The 27266-nt window shown below is 32.5% G+C and overlaps 1 protein-coding gene across 2 annotated transcripts; it reads right to left on the bottom strand.

The window, feature by feature from the left end:
* Window positions 1-714: 714 nt before the first annotated feature.
* On the bottom strand, window positions 715-25543 carry LOC114335123 (probable low affinity copper uptake protein 2). 2 transcript variants are annotated; one of them, XM_028285297.2, is made up of 3 exons: window positions 25079-25543; window positions 9898-10124; window positions 715-962 (listed from the first exon to the last, which is right to left on the bottom strand). In XM_028285297.2, the coding sequence occupies exons 1-3, from the start codon at window positions 25354-25356 to the stop codon at window positions 802-804; spliced, it is 666 nt and encodes a 221-aa protein (XP_028141098.1). In that variant the 5' UTR covers window positions 25357-25543; the 3' UTR covers window positions 715-801. The 2 variants fall into 2 exon arrangements, with proteins under 2 accessions (XP_028141098.1, XP_028141105.1); XM_028285304.2 differs by having other exon boundaries at window positions 715-938.
* Window positions 25544-27266: the final 1723 nt, after the last annotated feature.

The raw sequence follows: 27266 nt of genomic DNA, 5'->3' as shown, positions 1-27266 counted from the left end.
ATTTGACTCAACCTTTTCTGTATATATCGTTATTAAAAGTTATGTCTAGAAATTCGTTGGTTAGATATCTACTTTCAAAATTCCCATATCCATCTGAAATTGCATTGTTTATGACGTAGTTATCATCTTATCTTTTCAAGACATGTTGTCATTTATGAAGCCAACATATACGAGACATGTTGATCATTTAAAAGTATTATTTTCACACAGAAACACTCCTCACAGTGACAGAACAAACTCTGGGCAAGGCTGAACAGTGGTTCAGTGAAAGTAGGCTAGTGCTTAATACTGACAGTTTTTGTTTACTTTAGAACCAGCCAGTCATGAGAACAGTTCCCAGATACAGTCAATCTTCTATCACAAAACACAGAACCTTCTAGATCAGGTTAGGTTTCTTGGTTTTCAGATTGACCAGAACCTGAATTGGGGGGAAATACAAAATGCGACAAAAAAACTAAATAGAGCCTGCTATAAAAAATATTAAATACGAGTATTGAAAAGCTATCTAGACCAGGGAATCTTACTATCAGTATATTATGCAAACTGTTATTCTGTTATAGTATAACAGTTATGCGATTTGGAATAATCTGGGGTGCTGCGGTAGATATCTTCACTGTTTTCATAGTCCAAAAAAGGCAGTCCATTTGGTAATCTGGTATTATGCACCCCTATAGTGGATACAATACAGAGATATCAGTTGAATTACATAAATAATTTGAGTTTTTAATTGCTTTATCAGTTTCCTATATGTACATTATTTACATTATAATAATATATTACATTTTATATATAAATATAATCTCAGTGGCATTGGGCACGAACTTGAACTGCTTCAGGTTCAGGTGCATTACTGTTGTGTGCACATTCAAGGCTGTTGTGGGACGAAGATGGAGTTTTAGCTGCTGGTGTTGACTCTCCCTCAATCTGGTTCAAGGTATCTACAAAAGTTCCAAAATTTCTTGCTAATAAATAAACAAAAGCGAAATTAAAAAAGTGCAAATTAAATCCATAACAGGATTTGATACGTTTGGATTTATAAACAACTTAGATACACTATGAAATATCTTATTAAAAATAAACCAAAAATTGTAAAACAGTAATTTTAATGAACACTTTGAGTAAAGTTCATTTTTAAAACATTTTTTATTAAAAAAAAAATCTTTAAAACCTATAATATGGAATGTCAGTTTTGAGTTTTGGCAACAAATATGAGACGTTTGAAATATGCCTAAAAAACTATGAATTTACACTTTCACATTACAAACAATCGTACGTTTCACAGACGAAGACGCTGTGAGCTCGTACGTAGAGGGGATATTTATAAATTCGCGAGCGCCAGTAGTGGCAAGTCTGTAAACGTTTACCAGAAATTTGACAAATGTCAAAGTGATTAATTTAAAATTAAAATTAAAAACAATTATAAAAAATATTAGTTGGTCAAAGCTGTGGTATATATTTTTACCTTAAATATACTTACGATTTAAATACTGAATTTACGTTTTTTTAATGTTCCGTAATATGTAATTATAAATTAATCTATTAATATTAGCGCCATCTACACGACATTTGTGAAATTATCCGAAGTAAGAAATTAATATTTTATCAATAGAACGTCAAAATGATTAGCAAAATCTTAAAAAAATCTGTTACAATTTAATTACTTTTTTGCGTTGTAAATATTAAGCGATAACAATTAAATAATAAATTTAAAAATTACCGGTGAAAGTTGAATTAGTAATTCGCCAGGAGCGACACCAGCGAAGCTCAGAGCGTATAGGGTAGAATTATTAGCTAACATTGTGTAGTTTTAAAAGACGTATTTGTGCAATTGAAAAGAAATAGTTTGATTGAATAGTTGATTGTTAGGAATATGAGAGAATATTAAGCGTTTTTAAACATATTTCAAATATTTGTCTTACATACTTACAAATACTTACCTAAAGCATAAGGATTAGGGAAAGGTTTTAGGGATAATTTGTGTCTCAAGTTAGTTCCTCTGGGCTAAAAATAATAATAAACATTGTAGAAAGTTTATATGGCCTAATTTTTCTCGGATAATCTATTTCCAAATATAAAAATACTTTATATAATATATATATTCAGACTTGCGGCTCGGTGTTACTCCTCCGTAGATTCCTACCGGATGACCATATACGTGCGCTTACAACGATAAGAAATGAGACAGGTATTTAAAACGATATAGCAATATTGGAATACGCAAATAAATTATCTGGATGTGAGAATCATTACTTTATACCGATATCAGAAAGCCGTAATACGAGTAGACCAAAAAAATCTAAAGAGATGCCTATAAGAAGAGGAGTACGAAAAGGATGTGTAGTATCCCCTCTACTTCTTAATATGTGCTCAGAAAGAGATGTTGTTTTCACCCAATTTAAAAAAAAATGAAAACTTTGAATTATCCACGTCCGTCTGTCTGTCTGTGATCACAACTCCTCCCTCAATATACCAGCTAGAATGACAAATGAGGTGTCAAATGAAAGCTTATAATCCAAGGATGGTACTAAAGGTGAGAAATTTTACCTAGGCTGTCTGACCGTCGGTCTGCCCGACCGCGAATATAACTCATCCGTCCTTATACCAGCTAGAATGACAAATGAGGTGCCAAATGAAAGCTTATAATCCAAGGATGGTACTAAAGGTGAGAAATTTTAACTAGGCTGTCTGGCCGTCGGTCTGTCTGACCGCGAATATAACTTCTCCATCCTTATACCAGGTAGAATGACAAATGAGGTGTCAAATAAAAGCTTATAATCCAAGGATGGTACTAAAGGTGAGAAATTTGATCTAGGCCGTCTGTCCGTCCGACTGCGAATATAAGTCCTCAGCTATAACAGGCAGAATGACAAGAAAGGTGAGAAACTTGACATAGGACTTCCGGTTTTAGAAATGCGACCAGAAGTACTGTTTTAGAGTCATCGGAATAATATAAGTGATATATTATTCGATGCGACTTCGCAAGAAGAGAACAAATAATACTTCCGGTTTCATGACTGTCTGCCCGTATGTCTATCTCCTCCGTTATTAATACACATAGAATGACAGATGAGGTGTCGAATAAAAGCTTATAACCCAAGGATGGTATTAAAGATGAGAAATTTGACATCGGACTTCCGGTTTTAGAGTTGCAACCGTATGAACTGTTTTAAAGTCACCGAAATAGTATAAGCGATATATCATTCCGGTTAAAAATTTCTAACCCAGAAGTGCAGAAATATTACATGTAACACATAAATCGAAGCGTATTGAAAAGTTGAGTTTGAATCTTTAGTTTCGGATTTGAAGTCATTTCTGTTTAAACAATGATGACCCAAACTTTAGTAAAAATGACTCAAAATTAGTAAAATCGTTTATCAATCGGCGCAAAGTTACACGAAGCGTTCAAATATCGACTTCCAGTTCTACTTTCCATTACTTTGGGTGAAAACCTAGGACTTACGAAGTCCAATTAATTGTTTAAAGAAGCACAAGGCATATCAGTCTCCAAGGAGGAAACTGGAGGAGACCTGTGTTCAAAATTGGACGAATTAAAAGGCAAAAGAAGGCATATCAATTGTTAACAGAACACTAGTGAATAATCTCAGATATGCAGACAAAGTATATGAAGGTGACAAACAAAACCTACAACAACACAACCTGGTATCGGTAGGTCCATCAAAATAAGCAGGTTGCGGTGGCTAGGCCACGTAGAGAGAATGAACAAGATGGAGCCGTCGAAACACGTTTATAATTAAAGACTGGATGGAGTGAGGAAAAGAGGCAGGATCAGAGCACTATTTACTTAAGGATCAGGTGGAAGACGACTTATAAGTGTAAATGAGTACGCAATTGGAAAACCAAGGTGAAAGAGAGGAAGGAATGGAAGCTAGAACAGGCCAAGACCCACCAGGGGTTGTAGAACCAATAATGATGATGATGGTATTTTAACATTATTGTGTTAACCCCTTATGAATTAATATAAGTAAGCAACATGAAACATTCTTCTTCTTCATGTGCTTTATGCCTTTCGGACGTTGGCTATCATCATAGCAATTTTAATTTTGTTTGCGGCGTTTCAGAATAACTCGATCTATGTTAGTCCAAACCATTGGAGTAAGTTTTGAAGCCATGAGTGTCTGCTTCTTCCGGGTCCGCGTTTGCTTTCTATTTTCTCTATCTATCTATCAGCGAGGTTCCTACAGCCTCTGCCGCTTCTCGCATTTCGACCGCCATCGTTTTCTGTCCATCCATTCGTCTTCTTTGATGGCTCTATCTTTCATGATGTGCCGTACATTTTCTTCCCAGGCAACTGAAGGTCTTCCCCTTCTTCTTCTTTGGTGTGGTATGTAATTTAAAGCTTTCTTTGGCCATCTATCTTCATTCATTCGTTTCACGTGACCATACCACACTAGTTGTCTAGTTTCAATTTTATCTACACTGGAATATACAGTATGTGTCCTCCTTCTAATATCTTCATTCCTGATGTGATTTTTTTTAGATATACCAAACGCTCTCCTTAGATAATCCATTTCTACTACTTCTATTCTTTTCCTATCTTTTTTTGTCATCTGCCAAACTTCTGCCCCATAAGTCATAATAGGCTCTACCAAGGTACGATCGTACCTTGGTAGAGCTTTCTATTTTACCCTGCATTATCAGTTGGTGTAAATGATATTTATCACGTCTCATAATATGACCGCGGTATTGAAGTTTCCGTTTCTTATTTGTGAAAGAGATTTATTTTTATTTTCCCATTCTGCGCAATACCTCTACGTTGGTGGTGTGAGTCTTCCAGGATATTTTGAAGATAAATCGGTACACCCACATTTCGAATGCCTCCAGCTTCCTCATTAATCTCTCCGTTATTTCCAGGCCTCTGCGCCATACAGCAAGACTGGAAATACATAGTGTTTTAGCAGCCGTATTTTTAGTGGGGAGATATGTCGCAATGGGTGAATATATTTCTCATATTGTTAAATGTTGCTCTATTGTTCAATGTTGTTCAATTCTAGATCGTATTTCGGTTGTTTGATCCCATTTCGAGTTGACGACTGTTCCAAGGTATATACAGGTCCAGCGATATTTAAACGGATCATAGCCAATACATGTATTTCGGCTCTAGGCGGTAGGCCAACAAAATAATTTCAAATAATTATTATATTATACAAGTACAATACCTCAGTCGACTGCTGGATTCTGAACTAAGCTACGTAAATGCAAAAGCCCGCCTACATTTACCATTTCATTCTGTTTTAAATCAACCGAACGAGTCTAGAGGTGGGCTAATTTACGATAGTGATATTTTATTCATTGTGATTTTTGTCTGTAACTGAATCAGTCATTGTGAAAACAATTCATGTTACAATGTGTAAACTTTTAAGGAAACGTAAAAATATTTTCATTAATAGTTGGATATTCCGAGATAATACAATATTTTATACAGTGAGCACGTAAAGGTTGGAATAAATTCATTTTCTCGAGAATGGACGATTTTGGTAAAAAATCCCAAAACAGGTCAATTTTTATTTTCAAATTGCGACTTTTTGACATATGTGTCATACTAGTGACGTCACCCATCTGTACGTGATGACGTCATCTATAATTTTTTTAAATGAGAATAGGGGTCGTGTGATAGCTTATTTGCAAGGTAATTCAATTCTCTATTCAGTAATATAAACATTAACTAATTATTTATACAGGGTGTCCAAAAAAATTTTTTTTGAATTAAATTTATTGACAAAAAGAAGAATTTGTGTAATATATTTAACTTAAAATACATTTTACTGCTGTCAGAAAAAACAGGAAATAATGTTTATTTGACAAATAAATATTGTTTTTTGCATAAACTCAATATTAAAGCCGCCACTCACCTTCCTCTTAACAGTTTGAACATTTGATTTAAGCGAAAAAGAATGATTATTTTCCAAATAAACATTTTTTCTGTTTTCTGAGAACAGTAAAATGTATTTTGAACTAAATAAATTACATTCATCCTTCTTTTTATGTCAATAAATTTAATTCAAAACAATTTCTTTTGGACACCGTATATAAATAATTATGTAAATGTTTATATTACTGCATAGAAAATTAAATTACCTTTCAAATGAGCTATCACACGACCCCTATTCCCATTTAAAAAAATAATCGATGACGTCATCACGCCCAGATGGGTGACGTCACTAGTATGATATATATATGACAAAAAGTCGTAATTTAAAAATAAAAATTGACCTCTTTCGGGATTTTTTTTTAAATTGTCCATTCTCGAGAAAATTAATTTATTCCAACCTTTACGTGCTCTCTGTATAAGTATTATGGGTTATAAATGAATCTTTCTGAAAGGCAAAACAAGTTTAAATGTTTATGTATAATGTAATTGTAAATTTAATGGCGTTGAAAAGCGTCGTCATTTTACCCAAAATATGGTCTTAGATTGTTTTCGCAATGACCGATTCAATTGTGATTTAACAGAGCAACGAAATATTCGTATATTAAACTCCTAATAAAAAGTGTTACCACTGTGGACCATCGTAAAATTCTACACGTGTTATTATTTTGTTTAGGTCACTATTACAAAATTGGGTTTGCTATTAGAACGCATACCATGCCATTAGTGCCAAACAAAAATAGAAAAATTTAGTAGTTTATGGAACGTTTTTATATAATAAGTGGATGATAATTATGTATCATGCAATATTTGTAAGATAAAGCTGTCTTATCAAACTTAGAGAACTTAGAAAACAAAATTTTAATACATTATTGTTTCCTATAATGCACAAAATGTTAAAGGTGGTACAAAATGATGTGAAAATGAAACATTCTGGATGCTTTGCACACACAATAAATTAACTTTATTGTGAACGATGGCTTAAAGGATGAGGAAATCAGCCACAATTTAACTTAAAAAAATGATTTTATTGACGTTTCAACTTCTACCTCAGATGTTGTTATCAAAAGTGATATAAGAAAATCATTAAAAATTTAACCAAAATAAAAAATACCATTAGCCACTTTAAAAAGAGTTCTACAAGCAACTGCTAAACTTTTAGATTTTGAAAAAATCCAGGAAACGGGAATCCTCTCAAATTACTGCAAGATGTTTCCACATGTTGTAATTCGACATTTTATATGCTGGAAAGATTTATTCAGCTAGAAGAAATTGTTAAGGCTATTATAAGCATAACAAATATGTACGTAAACACTAGTTCAACAATGTATGAGTATTTTATTAAACTGTCGATAAACTGTTTCAACTTTTCTTGGCAGAATAAGGTTTCGACTAATTCCGTTTAAGGATCCAACAAATGCGGAAATAGCACAGAAAATAGAATCGCTCTTATTGCAGAAAAACTTGGAATGGAACAAAAAGATAAAGGATTTACGACTCAAATTTTATTAGAACATGAGAAAACATCTGCAGATCCGGATACCAAATAGTAACTAATAAGTATTTATAGCAAATACTGGTATTTAAAGTTTACTTTGTATTTCGTTTTTAAGAGGGTAGGCGCAAAATTTCGGGACAATGCTATTTAAATGCATTTATTTCTTTCGAATCCTAAGAAAACTAGTAAGTATTTTTGAAAAATTTAAAAGCAGAATAAAAAATTACATAATTACCGAGTGCTAAAAGTCCCTGAAAACTTCTATAATGTGTTCTATAACTTCTAATATAAGTTACAGCGGTAAAAAGAAGAGAAAATTGAGTGTGATTTTTAATTTCAAATATCTCATTCAAATGACAGTTTTTTTATTCTAATGGACTTTCGGCCCTAGATAATAATGTAATCTTTCATTCCGCGTTTATATTTTTCAAAAATACTTATTATTTTCTTAAAATTCGAAAAAAATGAATGCATTGAGAAAGCATTGGCCCGAAATTTGGCGCCTATGCTCTTGTTAGATTTTCTAATAACAATTAAGACAATGAAAAAACATGAAATTATTTATTAATGCAATATTATTTTCATTACAAAAACTCTTTTTGAATCAAATTGTTTCTCATTCTAACAGACCTAATTTTATAATCATGACCTAGACTCTAGACAAAATAATAACTATTTTGTTGCTCTGTTAAATCACAATCACAGATAAAAGTTACGATGGGTTACGGTTACATGATTGCAAATACTTCTAGCCCACCTCTAGGTCAGAATCAGGTATAAGAATTATTATACGACCGGTTCCTATGGGTCCGCCTCGCGATCGCGCCATGGAATAGAACCGAACCGACCGGCGACCTGACTACATGCAGAAGGCGATTGCAGAATTTGCAGATCCTTCTAGCTTTTTGTGCATACGCGGTACGAATAGATTATTTTATTTTTATAAGTTTAAGTTTATGGATACGTACCTATTTAAAACATATTTTTTCACCTAAAATATTGTCTGAAGCTATTTCTTTGTGGCGTTTATGTAATTTATTATTCTAAATACGAAATAAGCCACAATTTAACTTAAAAAATTATTTCGTTAACTTTTATTTCGAACGTCGTTGTCAAAATACAAAATATTAATAATTTAAACAAAAATGTTGTAGCTTAGTAAAAAAAATCTTCTAATAATTGCCGATATGAATGAGTTAGAATAAATTATATTATTAGAAGAATTTTTTTTACTAAGCAACAACATTTTTGTTTAATTTATTAACACTGTTTATTTTGACAACGACGTCCGAAGTGGAGGTCGAAACGTTAACAAAATCATTTTTTAAGTTAAATTGTGGCTTATTTCCCATTTATAAAAATAAATTACACAAACGCCACAAAAAGTAGCTTTAGAACAATATACATAATATTATGTATAATGCCAATCATCACTATCCGTAAATAGATACAGATGAAATATTTAGCACTATAAATATTAAAATAAATATTTTAGGTTAAATTATATGTTTTAAATATATATCCAAAAACTTATAAAAATAATAACCCATTCGTACCGCGTATCTGCAATCGCCTTGTCTGTGCATGTAGGTGGTGGGTTCGGTTCGGTTCTATTCCTTGGCGCGGTGCGGACCCTTAAGTCCGATTATGTACTTTCGGCTCATTCGGCTGGGCTCGCTATTTTAGTAAACTCCCAAAAAGAGAGATAGAAGTAGGAGGTTCTAGTTCAAAGATATTTTCTACATGCCACTGTTAATGTTGCTATGATTTCTGGTTTTAATGTCTGGAACTTTTATATTGGTCCACTATCTCAAATGCAGTTCAAACACTGTGTCTTAAAAAGCTATGTTCCATATTTCTTTAATTTATACTGTATACGAGTCAACGTGTTGAATTAATTGATTTTTTATTTTCAATTGTCTGGCAGGTTTTGAGTTTTGCTGATCAGCATCCATTTTGTTTTATTTATGTTAAGGTTAAGTTTTCTTTCTTCACTCGCTCTTTGTATCCTGTCCATAAGATAATGAAGTTCATGTACACTACTGGCAAGTACGTCTGTATCGTCCGCATATCGGATATAATTTGTCAATTCTCCATTGTCGTACACCTTTTCTGATGTCAATGCTATCTGTGGACGAATTGCGAACTTTCACCCTGGCTGTCTTATTACAGTTGAGACTTGTCACAATTCGCATGGTCTTTTCATCAATTCCTGTTTTGTAGAATTTCAATTAGTTGGTCATGTCTTACATTGTCAAAGGCCTTCGAGTAACCTACAAAGCACATGTATACATCCTCGTTCATATCTCTACACCTCTGCACAATACCTGCAGGCAAAACACTGTCTCTCTTGTGCCCAAAGCGTTCCTAAAACCAAATTGTGACTCGTTTATTTCCTCTTCGCACTTTTTGTAGATTCTGTTAGGTATATATGATTTTAGTGAAATGATTAATTAGTTAAATTAATTAATTAATTAATGAAACAGCATCATTTTAAAATAATAAAGTTTACCTGAAGGCTCTCCGCAAATTTGGCCGCAATAAGCACTTCGCATTATATGACAGTTCTGTAAGTTAAGTTTCATAAACATTTGTCCAAAAACGAAATAACCTAATGCTCCTCCTATAACTGCCGAGACCAGAAACCATGCGTTATATACCATTACAGCTAACATGATAAAATATCCTATATTTTGAAGCAGCAACCACAGAGATATCTCCATACCGAACAGAAGAGCTCTGAAACAAACAATTTTTACTATTGTTTAGTACATACATATTTTGGAAAATATTTTTGTATATTTAACACGTTAATCGCCATGACATCAGACATTTGGGTTTCAGATCCTGTGGTCGTATATAGGCCCCGACACCCATAGGGCAACCTTCACTACTAGCGGTAACATCAAAGCCTGTAACCCAACTGCAGTGCTTCGAAACACAATTATCTATGTATATGAAAGTTTTTACAGAAGGGCCTGGCAGGCAATACTAGTGAATGAGCTCGGCACTTTTTATGTGTTTACCATGATTAAAAAATTTTCAAAAAAGTTATAAGGATTTATGAAAAAAAATATTTTTATTTTACTTAAATAATACAAACAGTTGCTATTAAATATACAGGATAATTTTGAACATCAAAGAAAAACATAACAAACAAGAAAACTTATTACATGCATCACATGAAAATTTTGGTTTTGGTCCCTTGTTCTGAGCGGTTTTTCTGCCTTCTTCAGCTCTTATTTTCGCGTAACATTCTACAAATTTTCGACGATCTTTTGAAGCAACTTTATGTGAAATATGCTTTCTGTTATTAGCCTAATAAAATAAAAAAAAGTCAATATGTAAATTCGTACAGGTTAAAACAAATTTTATATCAAAGTTTAGGTGGGTACAAAAGATATTTTCAAGAAAGTATCCAAATCATACAAGGGGATCATTGTTTAAATAATTAAAAGGGGGTCATTTTTGCAAAAAAATTACTTTTTTAACTGCTGAGGTCATTCAATTACTAATGAAGGTCTGTAGGATTTTTTCTGCAAAGTTGAAGGGTAAATTTTTCACATAAGACTTAATAAATTAAATTTGACCCCCTATTTATTTAAATAATTATACATAAAACTTTAAAAACAAATTTGCAAAAAATTATTTTTAGCGTTTTAAATAAGCAATATAAAATATCTTATTTTACAGAAGAGTTGCGCTATGTTACCAGTATTAAGGAAAAAAAATTGGTCGAAAAATATTTAATATTTTTTGAGATATTGAATTTGTTTATTAAATGTTACTATATTTTCAATTGCAAAAACGCGGTTGTTGCCAAAGAAATATTCACCTGCTTAAGATCTCATTATTTTTATTTTTATGTATATTTTCGATAAATGTGTTGATAAATTCAAATTTCAGTTAAACTCCCCACTAAAATGGCATTTGAAAATTATTCAAATTTGTTTATAATTTATTTTTTTAATAACGTCGCGGGGATTAAGTATTTTGAAATGCCGTTTCCATAATTGGATTCCTGGGAATTTTTTACTAATTAACGAAATTTTTTTGTCATTTTTCTTCTTCTTTTTTTTTTCTTTGAGTTATATTACTACGGGCCCTTTTAGGGTTAAATTTTATTAAGAATGTCGAATCTCTGAGTTGTAGATTCTAGACCTAAAAATATTAAGATTTAACTAAAATCTCTTAAATAAAATGTGGCTACTTACTGAGTTACAGGGTGTTTTATTTAGAAATTTAAAAATTATTGTTACCAAATACTTTAAAACTATTTGACGTATCCTTATCATACTTGGCAGAAAGTGTGGCTATTATACACCCTATTAAATTGTGATTAATAAACGTTTCTAGCTAGTGCCAGAGGCGTACGACAGGGGATGAGAATGATTGACCCTTCCCAAATTCTACGCCACTGAGTGAATTACTATTGTAGCGAAATTTTTCGATTCTCCAATACTTTGTATGTAAATAACTTTATTGGTATCGATAAAGTCATCAGTTTGAGAGATATTGGAAATTTAAAATGAATGAATGAATGAATCAAAATAACTATGCCGTTTTATTTTTAACGACCAATATCTCGAAAACTAATGACTTAATCGTTACCAGTAAAGAGTATATTATTTACATAGAAAGTATTGGAGAATCGAACAATTTCGCTAAAATAGTAATTCCCTCAGTGGCGTAGAATTTGGGAAGGGTCAACCATTAACTGGCCCCTGTCGTACGCCTCTGGTGGTAGCTAGAAACTTTTACTTATCACAATTTAGTAGACTGTATAGTACCCACACTTTCTGCCAAGTATGATAAGGATATGTCAAATAGTTTGAAAGTACTTGGTAAAAATAATTTTTAAATTTGTAAATAAAACACCCTGTAACTCAGTAAGTAGCCACATTTTATTTAAGTGATTTTAGACCAATCTTAATATTTTTAGGTCTAGAATCTACAACTTAGAGATTCGACATTCTTAATGAAACTTAACCCAAAAAGGGCCCGTAGTAATATAATGCCAAGAAAAAAAAAAGAAGAGGAAAAAAAGACAAAAAAATTTGTTAATTAGTGAAAAATTCCCAGGAACCCAATTATCGAAACGGCATTTCAAAATATTTAATCCCCGCGACGTTATTAAAAAAATAAATTATAAACAAATTTGAATTATTTTCAAATGCCATTTTAGGGGGAAGTTTAATTGAAATTTGAATTTATCAACACATTTGTCGAAAATATACATAAAATAATAAGATTTAAGACAGATAATTATTTCTTTGGTAACAACCGCGTTTTTTCAATTGAAAATAGAGTAACATTTAATAAACAAATTCAATATCTCAAAAAATATTAAATATTTTTGGACCAATTTTTTTTTAATAATACTGATAATATAGCGCAACTTATCCTGTAAAATAAGATATTTCATAGTGCTTATTTAAAAAGCTAAAAATAATTTTTTGCAAATTTGTTTTTAAAGTTTTATCTATAATTATTTAAATAAATAGGGGGTCAAATTTAATTTAGTAAGTCTTATGTGAAAGATTTACCCTTCAACTTTACAGAGAATAATCCTATAGACCTTCATTAATAATTGAATGACCTCAGCAGTTAAAAAAGTAATTTTTTTGCAAAAATGACCCCTTTTTAATTATTTAAACAATGATCCCCTTGTATGATTTGGATACTTTTTTGAAAATATCTTTTGTACCCACCTGAACTTTGATATAAATTTGTTTCAACCTGTACGAATTTACATTTTGATTTACATGTAGTGTAATTTTATTTTACTAGACTATATCATTTTCCGGCACTTTCCGGACATCTACTTCATCGATTTGTAACATACTTAGAGCAGTGCTCTGTCTAAAATCCGTAATTGATATTTTTGCTTTTGTCACCGTTTTGTATATTATAAAATCGTTTACTACTGCCGAGCCAAGTAATATTTCAAATGCAAGTTTTCTATACCACTTAATCCCTTTACGCAAAGGGGAAGAATATGATTTCAACTGATCGGATAGATCTATGAATGACTTACATTTTACATTAATATTTATAGCCAACTGTAAGGCCGCACATCAAAGAAACATGAAACGTAAATCACGTTTCATGGAAATAAAACACTGCTAAACAAATAGACGTCCGGCCATTTATGAAACTTTCCGAAAATAAAAATGTGTTATGAGCATGAATCACACTCGTTTCATTGGTAGGCGGACTTCAAGATTTTTTTAGCCGTGTTTAATTTTCATGAAACGTGTTTTACGTTTCATGTTTTTCGTTTCATCTTTCGTTGGTGTGCGGCTTGCCTAAGAGATGGATCTTCTAGGCCTGTTCCTCTTCTTGTATATTTAGTGGTTCTGTCAGTATGAATAGTGCTTAGACAAAGAATATCACCTTTATCCTGCCATTTTAAAACACCTACCCCTGTATTACTTTCCTTTGCGTAAATGTGTCCTTTATTTAATTTTTGGGCCTCTACATCCTTTGGATTGTTTTTTCTACTTTTCCTTAAAGTACCGACAAGTTTCAACGAATGGATTGTAGACTAAACAAAACATCTACAATTTTAGCACACACAGACTTGTTAGAACTCGAAAAAAATGACAACCGATATTCGGGTTTCGCGGCGCTCGGTCGTCAGAGGATCTGAAACCCATAAGTAGGGTGTCATTTTCAAAATACATTTTTAGAGAATTTTTTTAACCTAGCACTTTATAACAGTCAGTAAATCATATCTAGTGTAAAAACCTAATGATTTACTAGAAAAGCTAGGTTGGGCCTGGGGGTGGGATATTTTTCGCTTCATTTGGGCGATTAACGTGTTAATAATGTTTTTTAAAGTTATAAAATAGAAAACGAGTGAATAAATAAAATAATATTTGCCAACACCAACTAATGGGAAGAAGCAATAACTATATACGCTACAAAAGAAGAAGCAAAACAATAGCTACCTACATCTCCGTGTGAAAAAGAAACAGAAAAGGTGGATCAGGTACTAAATACAAAGAGACAATATAAGAAATTAGACCTTCTCAGTTCTTCTTAATTCTTCTGAGGGCCCCTCAGTCCACGGGATTTTAAGTAGGTATTCTCCGATATAGCCACATCTCAAATGCTTCCAATCTGCTGAAAATATATTTGTTCAAAGACCACGACTTAACACCATAAAAAGGACAGGGACACGTAGCATCGCAGCATTCTTACTTTTACACCAAGTGAGAGATTGTGGCTCTCGAGAATCCGATTGAAGGTGGATCTAGCTTGTATTTCTTGGTTGTTGGTGCATTCTTCATTTATTATGGTACCGAGGTAGTTGTAGTGCGTCATTCTTTCTACATGGGTTTGGTTGACGTCGAGTTGACCTTCTGTTATCTTTTTCTCGCTAAAGCGTATTACTCCCTAAAAATATGCAGCAGCTAGAATCTGTCAGGATAGAGAGCGTATTACTCCCTAGCGACACTATTTAAATCAAAATTGCTCTCAAAGGCAGCTAAAACACAGGTATATAATTCGCCACATACTCCATTAAAATGTTATATTTTTTAAGTCGTACCTTGCATTTGTTAGAGGAGTCAATTTTATTTCTTTAATGTGTAGGGGGATCAGTAGAAGCTTAAGTTCAAGTTTTTGGGGTCGCCACCCTTGTCCCCCGGCCGCCATCTTGGAAATGGTGTGCAAAGGGGTTTCGTGCTATATCTCGTAAACTACCAATCCTACGGAAAATCTAATTAAACATAAAATGTAGCAAATTAAATTTTCTACCATTTTATTCCTATTACTTTTTATCGTCAACTGACCAACAAAAAAGATATAAACAAAAATATGTAAAAAATTTTTAACAAGATTCCTTTTGGAGGTTATAACTTTTTTTCAGTTCATTTTAAAATAAAATAACATAGCAATTTTGTAGAGGGTTTTTCAGCGAACAATTTCCACTATAAATTTGTTTAATTCTATTTATTTATATAGGTGTTACAGCGCTCCAAACTTGACCAGATGCTCGAATGCTCATAGGGATATAATAAAAACAAAAGTTATTTTACTTTTCTATCTATATATATTTTTTTATTCATACAATTTATTATGATTTTAACATTCCTATGCTATTATTAATCTGTTTTTGACCTTTCTCCCCACTATAAAACTTATAACCCGAAGCATATACAGGGTGAGTTTTTAGTGCGGGATCGGTCGATAATTCCATTACGGTATAGAATATCGAAAAAAGTTATTTAGAAAAAATGTAGGCAATGATATTCTCCATGCTTGGAAAATATGTCCATTTCTACAGGGTAATCAATAACAGCGTGGTATATCAAACATATAATTTTTTAAATGGGACACCCTATATATTATTTCATATTTATATTCCCCTCATAATTCTTGTTCATATAATATAGGGTTTTGCATTACTATACAGAGTATTTAACAAGTTATGACCATTTTTATTTCGAAATCCCTATGAGATTAACACCCTGTATATAAAGAAGTAATTCATAGACAATAATTTGTTTTATGTAGTAAGATAAACAATATACTGTAGTTTTTAAATTAAGTCCAATTGAAATCATTGACGAATGTTTGTATACAGGGTGAATTACAAAACCAAATTACGATTTTCTCTATTTTTTTAAATGGATCACCCTATATTTTATTTTTCAAAAATATTGTATTTATTATACTCTTTCATTTTTATATAGCATTCCCTATATCTAAACTTATTACTTTCGGAGATATTTTTAGTTTTCTTCAACTTTCGGGAATACATTCAATTTTTCTAGTAGAAATAAGTTGGTATTGAATGATAATTAAACAAAATTATTTTTATTCAATAAATCACTAACACAAAATATAAACCATAGCAATATGCAATGAATGTATCAATAAATGTGATATTAAGGAATTGTCATATTTCCCTAATATACAAGAATCATACAATTCCTACAAAAAAATATAGGTATGTTGTGTATAATAAAATTACAAGATTATTTTTATTTAATAAGCAACTCACACAAAACATAAATCAAAACAATATACAACTAATTTAATAGTTTTTAGATTATTATATCAACAGCATTCTAAGCCAAGAAGTTTTTAGTAACACATTCCTAATAGCAGATTGTGACCCGCAGTTTTTAATAATATAATTTTCGTATTAAATTTCATTAATATGCATCAATAAGAAATCCCTACTTTGTTAACACTCAAACTAGGTGATCTATAAATGTTTAAGGTGATATTGTTAGAGATTATGTGATTGGTCCACATTTTTTGACGGTTGAGGTTTTTATACGACGGTGCTCCAGTTCTTCCAAAATTGATTTTTTTCAAGTGGGGCTATATAAAAAACCTTGTATACCAGAAGCATCCAACAACGCTTGATGATATGAAAAATAGAATAAAAGAAGCTTTTAATAATATTGACTTCAAAAATGTTAGAAATGTGGCTCGGTCATTTCATTATCGGTTACAAAATTGCATAGACGTTGAAAGTGGTCATTTTCAACATTTACTTTAGACTTATATCCTTAACATCACATTAATTGGTACATTCATTAAATTTTGTTATGGTTTATTATTTTTTTGTTAGTTATTTATTGAATGAAAATATTTGTTATATTATTACATAATACTTATTTGTTAAGTTATTTATATTTATAAGAATAATTGAATGTATTCCCGGCAAATGAAGAAAACTAAAAATATCTCAGAAACTAATAAGTTTAGGTATAGGAGATGCTATATAAAAATGAAAGAGTATCATAAATACAATATTTAAAAAAAAAATAAAATATAAGGTGATCTATTAAAAAAAAATTGAGAAAATCGTAATTTTGTTTTGTAGCTTATAAAAATGAATGTTCTACTAAAAAATTCTTGGCTTAGAATGCTGTTGATATACCAAACTAAAAACTGTTACATCAGTTGTATATTGTTTTGATTTATGTTTTATGTAAGTTATTTATTGAATAAAAATAATCTTGTTATATTTTTATATACAATACAAAGTTTTTTTTGTAGGAATTTTACGATTCTTGTATATTAGGGAAATATGATAATTTCTTAATATCACATTTATTGGTATATTCACTGCATATTGCTATGGTTTATATTTTGTGTTAGTTATTTATCTAGTAAAAATAATTTTGTTTAATTATCACTTAATACTAACTTATTTCTACTAGAAAAATTGAATGTATTCCCGAAATTTGAAGAAAACTAAAAATATCTCGGAAAGTAATCAGTTTAGATATAGAGAATGCTATATAAAAATGAAAGAGTATATTAAATACAATAATGTTGAAAAATAAAATATAGGGTGATCCATTTAAAAAAATAGAGAAAATCGTAATTTGGTTTTGTAGTTCACCCTGTATACAAATATTCGTCAATGATGTGAATTGGACTTAATTTAAAAACTACAGTATATTGTTTATCTTATTACATAAAACAAATTATTGTCTACGAATTACTTCTTTATATACAGGGTGTTAATCTCATTGTGATTTCGAAATAAAAATGGTCATAACTTGTTAAATACTCTGTATAGTAATGCAAAACCATATATTACATGAACAAGAATTATGAGGGGAATATAAATATGAAAAAATATATAGGGTGTCCCATTTAAAAAATTATATGTTTGATATACCACGCAGTTACTGATCACCCTGTATAAATGGACATATTTTCCAAGCGTGGAGAGTATCATTGCCTACATTTTTTTTAAATAACTTTTCTCGATATTTTATACCATAATGGAGTTATCGACCGATCCCGCACTAAAAACTCACCCTGTATATAGAAACGGCCCAAGAAGTTGTTTGAGGACAAATTCGCCGCTTCAGAAGAAGAATGACGCAACCGCATATTGCAAAATTCTTAAGAAGAGCAAAAAACGAATTTTTGTTATCAAAATCATAAAGTATGATCAGAATTAGCCATTCACCACACCGTGGTCAGGATTTCGAGATATAAGCGTTTTTTGGGGTGTTCCCCTTGTTTATGAAGTAACATAACTTTTTTCCTATTGTATATTTTGACTTAAAATTTTCCAAAAAACTTCTTCATGAATTATATTTTATTGTTGTGTTGGTTAAAATTATAAACTAAAAAGTTTGTCACTCAACTTTTTTAAGTAAACATGAAACTAACGAAATATGATGACAAACTGTTTTAAAACTAACAATTCCTTTTTTAATGTGTTTAAATATTTAGGGCAAATCCCATTGTTATCTACATATTTCAGAGATTAAACAGTAAAATTTTCAAAAGGAAATATTTACAGCGACCAAAGATACAGCGAGGTAAATTTGAAAAATCATCAAAATTGATTTTCGGAATTTTTGTATAAAATTTGATTTTTGAACATGTTCCACCAAATCTAGATAAAAAATAAACTTCATATTCGAATTCAGCGACCTCGAAAACATAAAATAGACCAAAATTGGTCATTCACCTTAAATTTGATTTTCGTGGTCGGCATAAAGATTGCTGCCTCTCGACTAATATATAGATAGAAAAGTATTTTTTTTTATTGTATTCCTATGAGAATTCGAGAATCTGGTCAAGATTGAAGCGCTGTAAAACCTAGATAATAAATAAAATTAAACAAAAAGACTAAGTTTTCACTCTAATGGCATATAAAACAACATAATGCTATTCAACATCCCACCAGAATAAAAACAATGGGAACCTTCTCTGGTTACACCTCCGAGGCTTCTACAATTTGCAAGCCATACGGATGCTGAGACTAAGGAAGATGAGGGAATTCTACAATTTACAATTCACGTCCCATCTGCTCAGCGCGGTAAAGTTCCAACGAGAATGGTTCCATTTGTACTCTAATCAGAGTAAATGTAAATCAAAAATGAATAACCATTTTCAATTTCGTTGCAAAACGAAAATACAGCCGAACCATATTCTAGTCCAATCAGAGAGTGCACCAAGCACCTCTACCGGTTTCGAAACTTATTAGTCTCTCATCACATGAGAGACTAATAGGCACATATCAGGGAGGCACATATGCTGCTCTCCCTGATCCAACCAAAACAAACCCCAGCGTGCAGTCCGGATTGCAACGAACGAAATGGCATAGATGCCCTAGCGGCAACTGCTAACAAAAAGACTAAGTTTTCACTCTAATGGCATATAAAACAACATAATGCTATTCTACATCCCACCAGAATGAAAACAATGGGAACCTTCTCTGGTTACACCTCCGAGGCTTCTACAATTTGCAAACCATACGGATGCTGAGACTAAGGAAGATGAGGGAATTCTACAATTTACAATTCACGTCCCATCTGCTCAGCGCGGTAAAGTTCCAACGAGAATGGTTCCCTTTGTACTCTAATCAGAGTAAATGTAAATCAAAAATGAATAACCATTTTCAATTTCGTTGCAAAACGAAAATACAACTGGGGTTTGTTTTGATTGGATCAGGGAGAGCAGCATATGTGCCTCCTGATGAGAGACTAATAAGTTTCGAAACCGGTAGAGGTGCTTGATGCACTCTCTGATTGGACTAGAATATGGTTCGGCTGTATTTTCGTTTTGCAACGAAATTGAAAATGGTTATTCATTTTTGATTTACATTTACTCTGATTAGAGTACAAAGGGAACCATTCTCGTTGGAACTTTACCGCGCTGAGCAGATGGGACGTGAATTGTAAATTGTAGAATTCCCTCATCTTCCTTAGTCTCAGTATCCGTATGGTTTGCAAATTGTAGAAGCCTCGGAGGTGTAACCAGAGAAGGTTCCCATTGTTTTCATTATGGTGGGATGTAGAATAGCATTATGTTGTTTTATATGCCATTAGAGTGAAAACTCTTTTTGTTAGCAGTTGCCGCTAGGGCATCTATGCCATTTCGTTCGTTGCAATCCGGGACTGCACGCTGGGGTTTGTTTTGGTTGGATCAGGGAGAGCAGCATATGTGCCTCCTGATGAGAGACTAATAAGTTTCGAAACCGGTAGAGGTGCTTGATGCACTCTCTGATTGGACTAGAATATGGTTCGGCTGTATTTTCGTTTTGCAACGAAATTGAAAATGGTTATTCATTTTTAAAATTAAACAACTTTATAGCGAAAATTGTTCATTGAAAAATCCTCTACAAAATCGCTATGATGTTATTTTATTGTGAAATGAACGGAATGTTCCTCCAAAAGGAAACTTGTTACAAAATTTTCTCATATTTTTATTTATAACTTTTTTGTTGGTCACATGACGATAAAAAGTAATAAATATAAAATTGTAGAAAATTTAATTTGCTACATTTTATGTGTAATTAAATTTTCTGTAGGATTGCTAGTTTAGAAGATACAGCGCGAAAACCCTTTGCACCTCTTTTTCCAATATGGCGGCCGGGGGACAAGGGTGGCGACCCCAAAAACTTTAACTTAAGCTTCTACTGAACCCCCCTACACATTAAAAAAATAAAATTTACTCCTTTAAGAAATGTAACATTTAATGGACTAACATTATAACGTATGGAAGTGAGACTTAGACACTGAACCAGCGTGAAACCGTTGAAACGAAACAACGAAATTATTAGTCTCAGAACGGAAGATCATCCAAACGATTTTTGTGTCTTGTAGAGACGAGATAACAGGAGAGTGGAGACGAAGACACAACCAGGAACTCCAAGTACCCTATGGAGACAAAAATCTAGTATGATACATCAAGACAAATCGTATAAGATGGGCAGTAACCTTCTTGTTACCTGAGAAGTGACCTCCATATGGACCTATAAATGGATAGGTAGGTACTGTTAACAAGATCACTGAAAAATTTGACAGGAGTCACGAACACCGACTTCTTCAACATATCAATGTTGAGGCCATCCAGCTCCTCAACAACACGGATCTGGCTAGAAGACTCCAGAGGAAGAAACCCTTCGAGTTAGTTAAGCGAATGAAAAGCAGAGTATAGTGCAAGTGATGGTACTGGTTAATATTTGCGCAGCAAATTAACAGAAACTACGGGCTAGAAAAAAGTTGCTCGTTGATTGTATTGTTTGAAAACATTGTAGAGTTCTTAACACGTTCCGTGCCCATGACGCACGAGTAGCGTCATGAAGTTTTTATCAAAGGTGACGTGACCGATGACGCATAAGTGGCGTCAGTAGTACTGTGTTACTAAATGAACGATTTAAGTATGTGGTACCAGCCAAGTGGAGCTTGTTCAAGATCTGCACCGAACGTGTTAAGCATCTTGTTGGTGTTTGTTAAATAAAAGAATTATCTTTTACAATTATTATTTGTAAATTGTAGAAAAGTACCAAAATAAACTTAGTTAATTGATTTGGTTATCAGTAATTCTTGAACTGAGGTCATATTATCTCACAACCTTTCAATCAAGATTGTAGACTCAAGTCAACGCGTTAATAGATAAATTAAACAAAATATGTTAATATACTTTTAAATAATTCTTTGATGGAAATTTTTTTAGGATTGGTTATAGTAATTCAGACCTTATAGGCCTGTATCCCGCGTATCAAAAAAAAATGTATTAATAGCAAGCTGAAAATTTGTTAATAGTTTAACGGTGTTTAGTCGGACAAACTTTGATGTATGGGAACACTGGAACCTGGAACAGGGGAAGATTTAATTGTGGAACGTGATTTTAATTGTAGAACTTATCATACTGACAAGTTTGTGATTGTGAAAACTAAAACTAACAGGTCGTTTTTAAGTTTATTCAATAGCAAACTTTATATAATATATGAAAAAATGTTTGTTCGACAAGCGACAAATATGTTGGGGGTTTTAATAAGTCCGACACGTAGAACATGTCAAATGACAGGAAAGAAATCAATTGGAAGTTCTGTCCGACAAAATACAGGGGACGTTTTCGTAGTTTGACGTTCGAAACCTGTAACCTGTTCCACAATTAAATTTTTGGTACGCGGGATCCAGGCCTATTACCTACATTTTTGTAGAAATGTACCTATACATAAAGGTGTTATTGTTTGTGTATTATTGAAAGAACTGGAATATGCTTTAACTGAAAAAGTTGTGGAAAATTCAGGAAAACTTTCCATTTTGTCCTTTTCAAATTATTATCCGAAATATCACAGAAAAATAATAGCTCTAAAAATTAAAATTGTTTCCATTCAATGTACTAAAAAATTTACTTTCCCAATTAGTAAAAAGAATCCAGCAGCAAATAGAAATGAAAAAAGAAATCTGATGTTTAAGTTGTTAAATTAAAAACTCTTTATAATTATCTCCATGATTTTTCCAGCCCCAATTTTTAGGATCGTGTTTACCGAGCTAGGAATGAACCTGGTGATAAACTCGGGGACTGTGGAACTTGTAACAGAGAAAGCGATGATAATGTATTCAATGTATTTTTGGTCACTGTCTTGGACAATCGTTCATTTCCACCACATAAAGAGACGAAAAAACGGCTCGACTTTCTCACTAAGAAATAATGCTGTTCCTCTAGCTACCTCAAGATGAATTTAAGTTTGTCGATCTTGTAAGCTTCTAAGCATTAAACCACCTTACAACCTTTTGAAGGTTTAAAAGAAATATATTGGGACTGCTTTCTTCCCAATGTCATGAGCAAGACAAGAATGTTGATGTTATCTGCTACAACAGTCACAGAATCATAGGACTGCGATGCAGAAAGCACAAAACGGATGGTGACTATATCTGCATGTGATTCAGCCTTGTCGACACTAAAACCCACTTCTGATAGACCAGTTTTGAGAAGATATATTTTTATTTTGCTCTTTTCATTACCAAGAAATTTGTTATGGTACTCTTAACTTAAGTACAGGACTGCAAGGTAATAGTTAGTGAGACAGTAAGCCAACAACATAAGTCGCTTGTGCTTAACATGGAAGTAAAAAAGCGAAACCAAACCAAAATATCAGAGAAGCCACAAAAAATCAATGTTAACACATTGGTTGCAGTGAGACATAAATGTTGTGTCCTATGTTGTTTTCGATAAACAGCCGTGTGACACACTGTAGTTGCCTCATTAGTATAGAAACATGGGCCTCATGGCCATTAGGAAAAATTTGTTTTTAACATTATCGTAGTCAACATATTAAAAGATAAGAAAGAAGGTCTATTCGTGACAGTGATACACATACAGGTTACGAGTAAGATTTCAAACTTGTTGGATCGACGGCATACTTACTCGGCAGATTTAAAGTACGCATACTTGCTGTGACACACATGCGAAAAAGGTTGTCAAGCCATACGTTCACCTACTTACTCGCGTGTGTGTCACCCCTTTAATACAATTTGGAGGAAGATGGCTAATATCATTAGAGATATTGCTACTGAAATACTTGGAAAAACTTAAGGAAAGAAGTTTGAGAATGAAGAGACTTGGTGACTGTCAAATGAAGTACAAGGAAAAGAAAATTATACAAAATGTGGCAAGACAATTGGAGTGGAATCCCTGGTGCTGGTGAATATGTAAAGATATGAATGAGGGAGTAACAACTAGTGATAGGACAGGGGTGAGAGAGACTGAAAAATTTCATGTGAAAGTAGGATTGCACCAAGGCTTCATACTTATACTAAAATCACAATAAAGATGCACTAGAAATAAACAAACCAAGACACGTTGAATGTTACGAAGAGCACTCCCGAATCATGATTTTCAATGTAGGTATATTTAGTTATATATTGTAAATCCCAAAACATGAGTAAACCAGGTATCACACTAACATAATGGCAATTTAAATAGCTATGGTCTATAAGACCAAACTTAAATACCCCCTTGGTTGCGAATGGGTTAATATATGCAAATGATGTAGTGTTAGTAGAAAATCATGAAAGTGACTTAGAACAAAAACTGGAATAATGAAGACAAGCTCTTGAGGAAAAAGGTTTAAACTTAGGACAACAAAGGCAGAGTATTTGGAATGTTCATTTAAAGATGGGGTGACTACAAATAAAATGATATCTTTGGATGGTGAAATGATCGTCACAAGCAATAGTTTTAATACATTTACAGAAACATCTTCATATCCACACAGTCATTCTCTTTTTAAGTTTCTGCATATGCAGTCATGTCTGTGAATGTGTTAAGCACCTAGGATTGGCATTACAGAGTAATTGGGAAATAGATTGAACACATGCAGTAGAATTGGAGCCCCTAGAACACAAGGGGTGTAAGTCACAATTTTTAGGAAATTAGTGAGCAGTCTATCAGGTGCTGAGATCTAGTGGCAAATCACTTAACTACTTGGCCAGTGTTAAATATTTCAGTTGCCAAGAAGTGTTAGTTCTGAGCACTGAAAATATATTTTTGGTACTTACACCCCTCATGTTCTAGGGATGGATGAAGTGGAAGGATGTGAGTGGTGTGTTATGTGACAGAAAAATTCCATACAATTGACTATGATGTAAGGAACTGAACGCTGGGCAATTAAAATGAAAGAGAAAGAAAGATTCAACAAAAGAACGAGGTTTCTGGAAGGTGTAGGAGTGAAAGACCAAACAAGACTTGGGGAGACGCTAGGCAGGACATGTCAAGGGATTGATATTGATATGACCCAAGATAGTAACATGTAATTAGAAAAGCCGACTGCATAGGCAAAGGGATAGAGAATGATGATGATGATGAGTCACAGTAGGTAAACAAAAGATCATGAATGAGAAATAATGAAATTTTATGATAATGTAGTTATTTGTATACTGTAAAAAATACAAAAATATGCATACCTGTCAAAGAGGGTTATGTTTAAGGGGTTCTGCGGATTAGCTACGCTCTGGGTAATTAGTGCTGAACACTCAGTAGTACAGATTAGCTTCAACTGTTTCACCCTCAGTATGAGCTCCTTCTGTTTTTGCTTGGTTTGGATATACCTTAGAAACTCGAACAGAAAAGCCATACTTCCAACAAATAAACATTGTCCTATTAGTCCCCCAACGGAATGAGATGCGAATCCTTTAAATAGCAGGTGATCTACTTTGACCCCCCAATAAAAATATTCTAACATAATTAAACAATTTTGAACAACTTTTAACAAATCTAGAGGATATGTTTACTCCAAGAAGCAATTCGTTAATATGTTAATAATTTTTAAGTTAATGTAATAATAATTGACAGATTAAGTTGATAACAGCTGATAGTTGAAAAATAAACAAAAACACTTCAAGAAACTGACCATAGTGGACCTAAATAAATAAATCATAAATAGGGGACAGTGTTGCCATACGGGAAAATAAGTGAAGCTGATTTCTTAAAGTTTAGTGCCTGCGTTGTCCGCTAGGTGAAACAAATAAGGGGGCAAAAAGTGTTGGCTAATTTTCACAGATCCGATATCCGAAGACACGAAATACGAATTTTTTTCGTACGATTATATTTGATTGTCGTATCCGAAATTTTTTGACATTTGTGTAATATGTCAGATTATTCCATGGATTGATATTTGATACAAATGTTTGCTGTTGGATATTGAACAGGAACAGATAGATAGTTTTATTTCGATTTTATTCTTATTATTGTTTGGATCATCATGGATTCGTCAAATTATCTGTTTGAAGAGGATAAAAATGTGAGTTATTGTTAGAAGTACCATCACATCCATTTATAATTAACTGTTTTTAATGGGAAATAAGCCACAATTTTACTAAAAAATAAAATCATTTTTTTTAATTAAAATTGTGGCTTATTTCTCATTAAAAATAGTTAATTACAAAAATGCAACAAGAAAATAGTTTCAGAACAACATCCATTTATAATTACGATTTTGTTGTTCCATTTCAATATATCAAAAACATAAACACTTCACAAAAGTTTATAAATAGCCCTTACGTTCAAGACGTTCAAGATAGAATGTCAACAGTGTCAAAATTCATCCGATTTTCGTGCAAAAGTTAAAATAATTTTAACTTCTTCCGATGACTTTTTAATTTCGTACGAAAACCCAACTATCACTTTTCAGCCAATGAAATTCTCTGAAATTTCTATCGTATCATCGTACCGTCGGACATCGGATCTGTGAAAATCCACCTTTAAACAATGTTCGAAACATAGATGATTGAAATTTCAGTTGTTCCTGTGATATTTTATAAGGAATTATATGATATGGACTTTTTAGATATTAACGTAAGATAATATGGTGGCTGAAAATAATTATTTTTACGTATACTACTGTATTTTTACATCATAATTAGATAAAATATAGTTTTTGTAACATACCAGGGTGTCCAGAAACTCTCTTGACAAACAAAGACCGGATATTCTTTAGATAATTTAACCCAATTTCCCTAGTCCGACTTCCTAAGGGAGTCATGATAGAGCTCTTTGAAGATGGCGCCTATTTGTATTAATTGGTCGCTTTTAATACCACTGCAGTATACGTCGGTTCTATTTAGAAAAACGAAAACTGGTATGTATTACACCTATCTATTTATCTTCCAGAGATAAAATGATTCCATCAATTGCGAATTTGTATTACCGGTCATATGCGTCCGTTTTGGGTAGGACAAAAGGCATCAGTAAAAATACCAGCAGAGTGGTTAAAATCTGAGTTCGTACCATTATTGCCCAAAAAACCAGGAGCAAAAGTTTGTGAAGACTATAGGCCTAATGAGCCATCTGCTGAAGTTGTTTTTAAAAGTCTTTCTCAGAAGAATTTACCGAAATTGCGAAGAACGAATTGCACCCAATCAGTTTTGGATTTGTGAACGCAGTTGGTATGAGGAAGGCTTTACTTAGCATGCAGGTGTTGTTTCAGAAATGTAGAGATGTCAGCTGTGATGTCAAGCTCAGTAACCTGCGGTATGCAGATGATACAATATAGTGTTTTCCAATACCATAGAAGGGCTACAAAACTTATTGAAAAAAAATAACGGGATCAAGTATCTATAGATGAAGTACTGGATATATCTGATATATCTAAAC

The sequence above is a fragment of the Diabrotica virgifera genome, chromosome 1 (genome assembly GCF_917563875.1).
Source record: "Diabrotica virgifera virgifera chromosome 1, PGI_DIABVI_V3a".
NCBI lineage: Eukaryota > Metazoa > Arthropoda > Insecta > Coleoptera > Chrysomelidae > Diabrotica > Diabrotica virgifera.
Note: the sequence above shows the minus strand (reverse complement) of the source record. Positions and strands in the feature narration are given on the sequence as shown.

Bases quoted from the DNA above. Each gene is read 5' to 3' on its own strand.
- LOC114335123 (XM_028285297.2), bottom strand. From the start codon at position 25,356: ATGTTAGAATATTTTTATTGGGGGGTCAAAGTAGATCACCTGCTATTT. The intron at 10,125-25,078 runs GTATGCATATTT...TGTTTGTTTCAG, and splicing joins AACATAACCCTCTTTGACAG to AGCTCTTCTGTTCGGTATGG. The intron at 963-9,897 runs GTAAACTTTATT...TTTATTTATTAG, and splicing joins AATTTGCGGAGAGCCTTCAG to CAAGAAATTTTGGAACTTTT.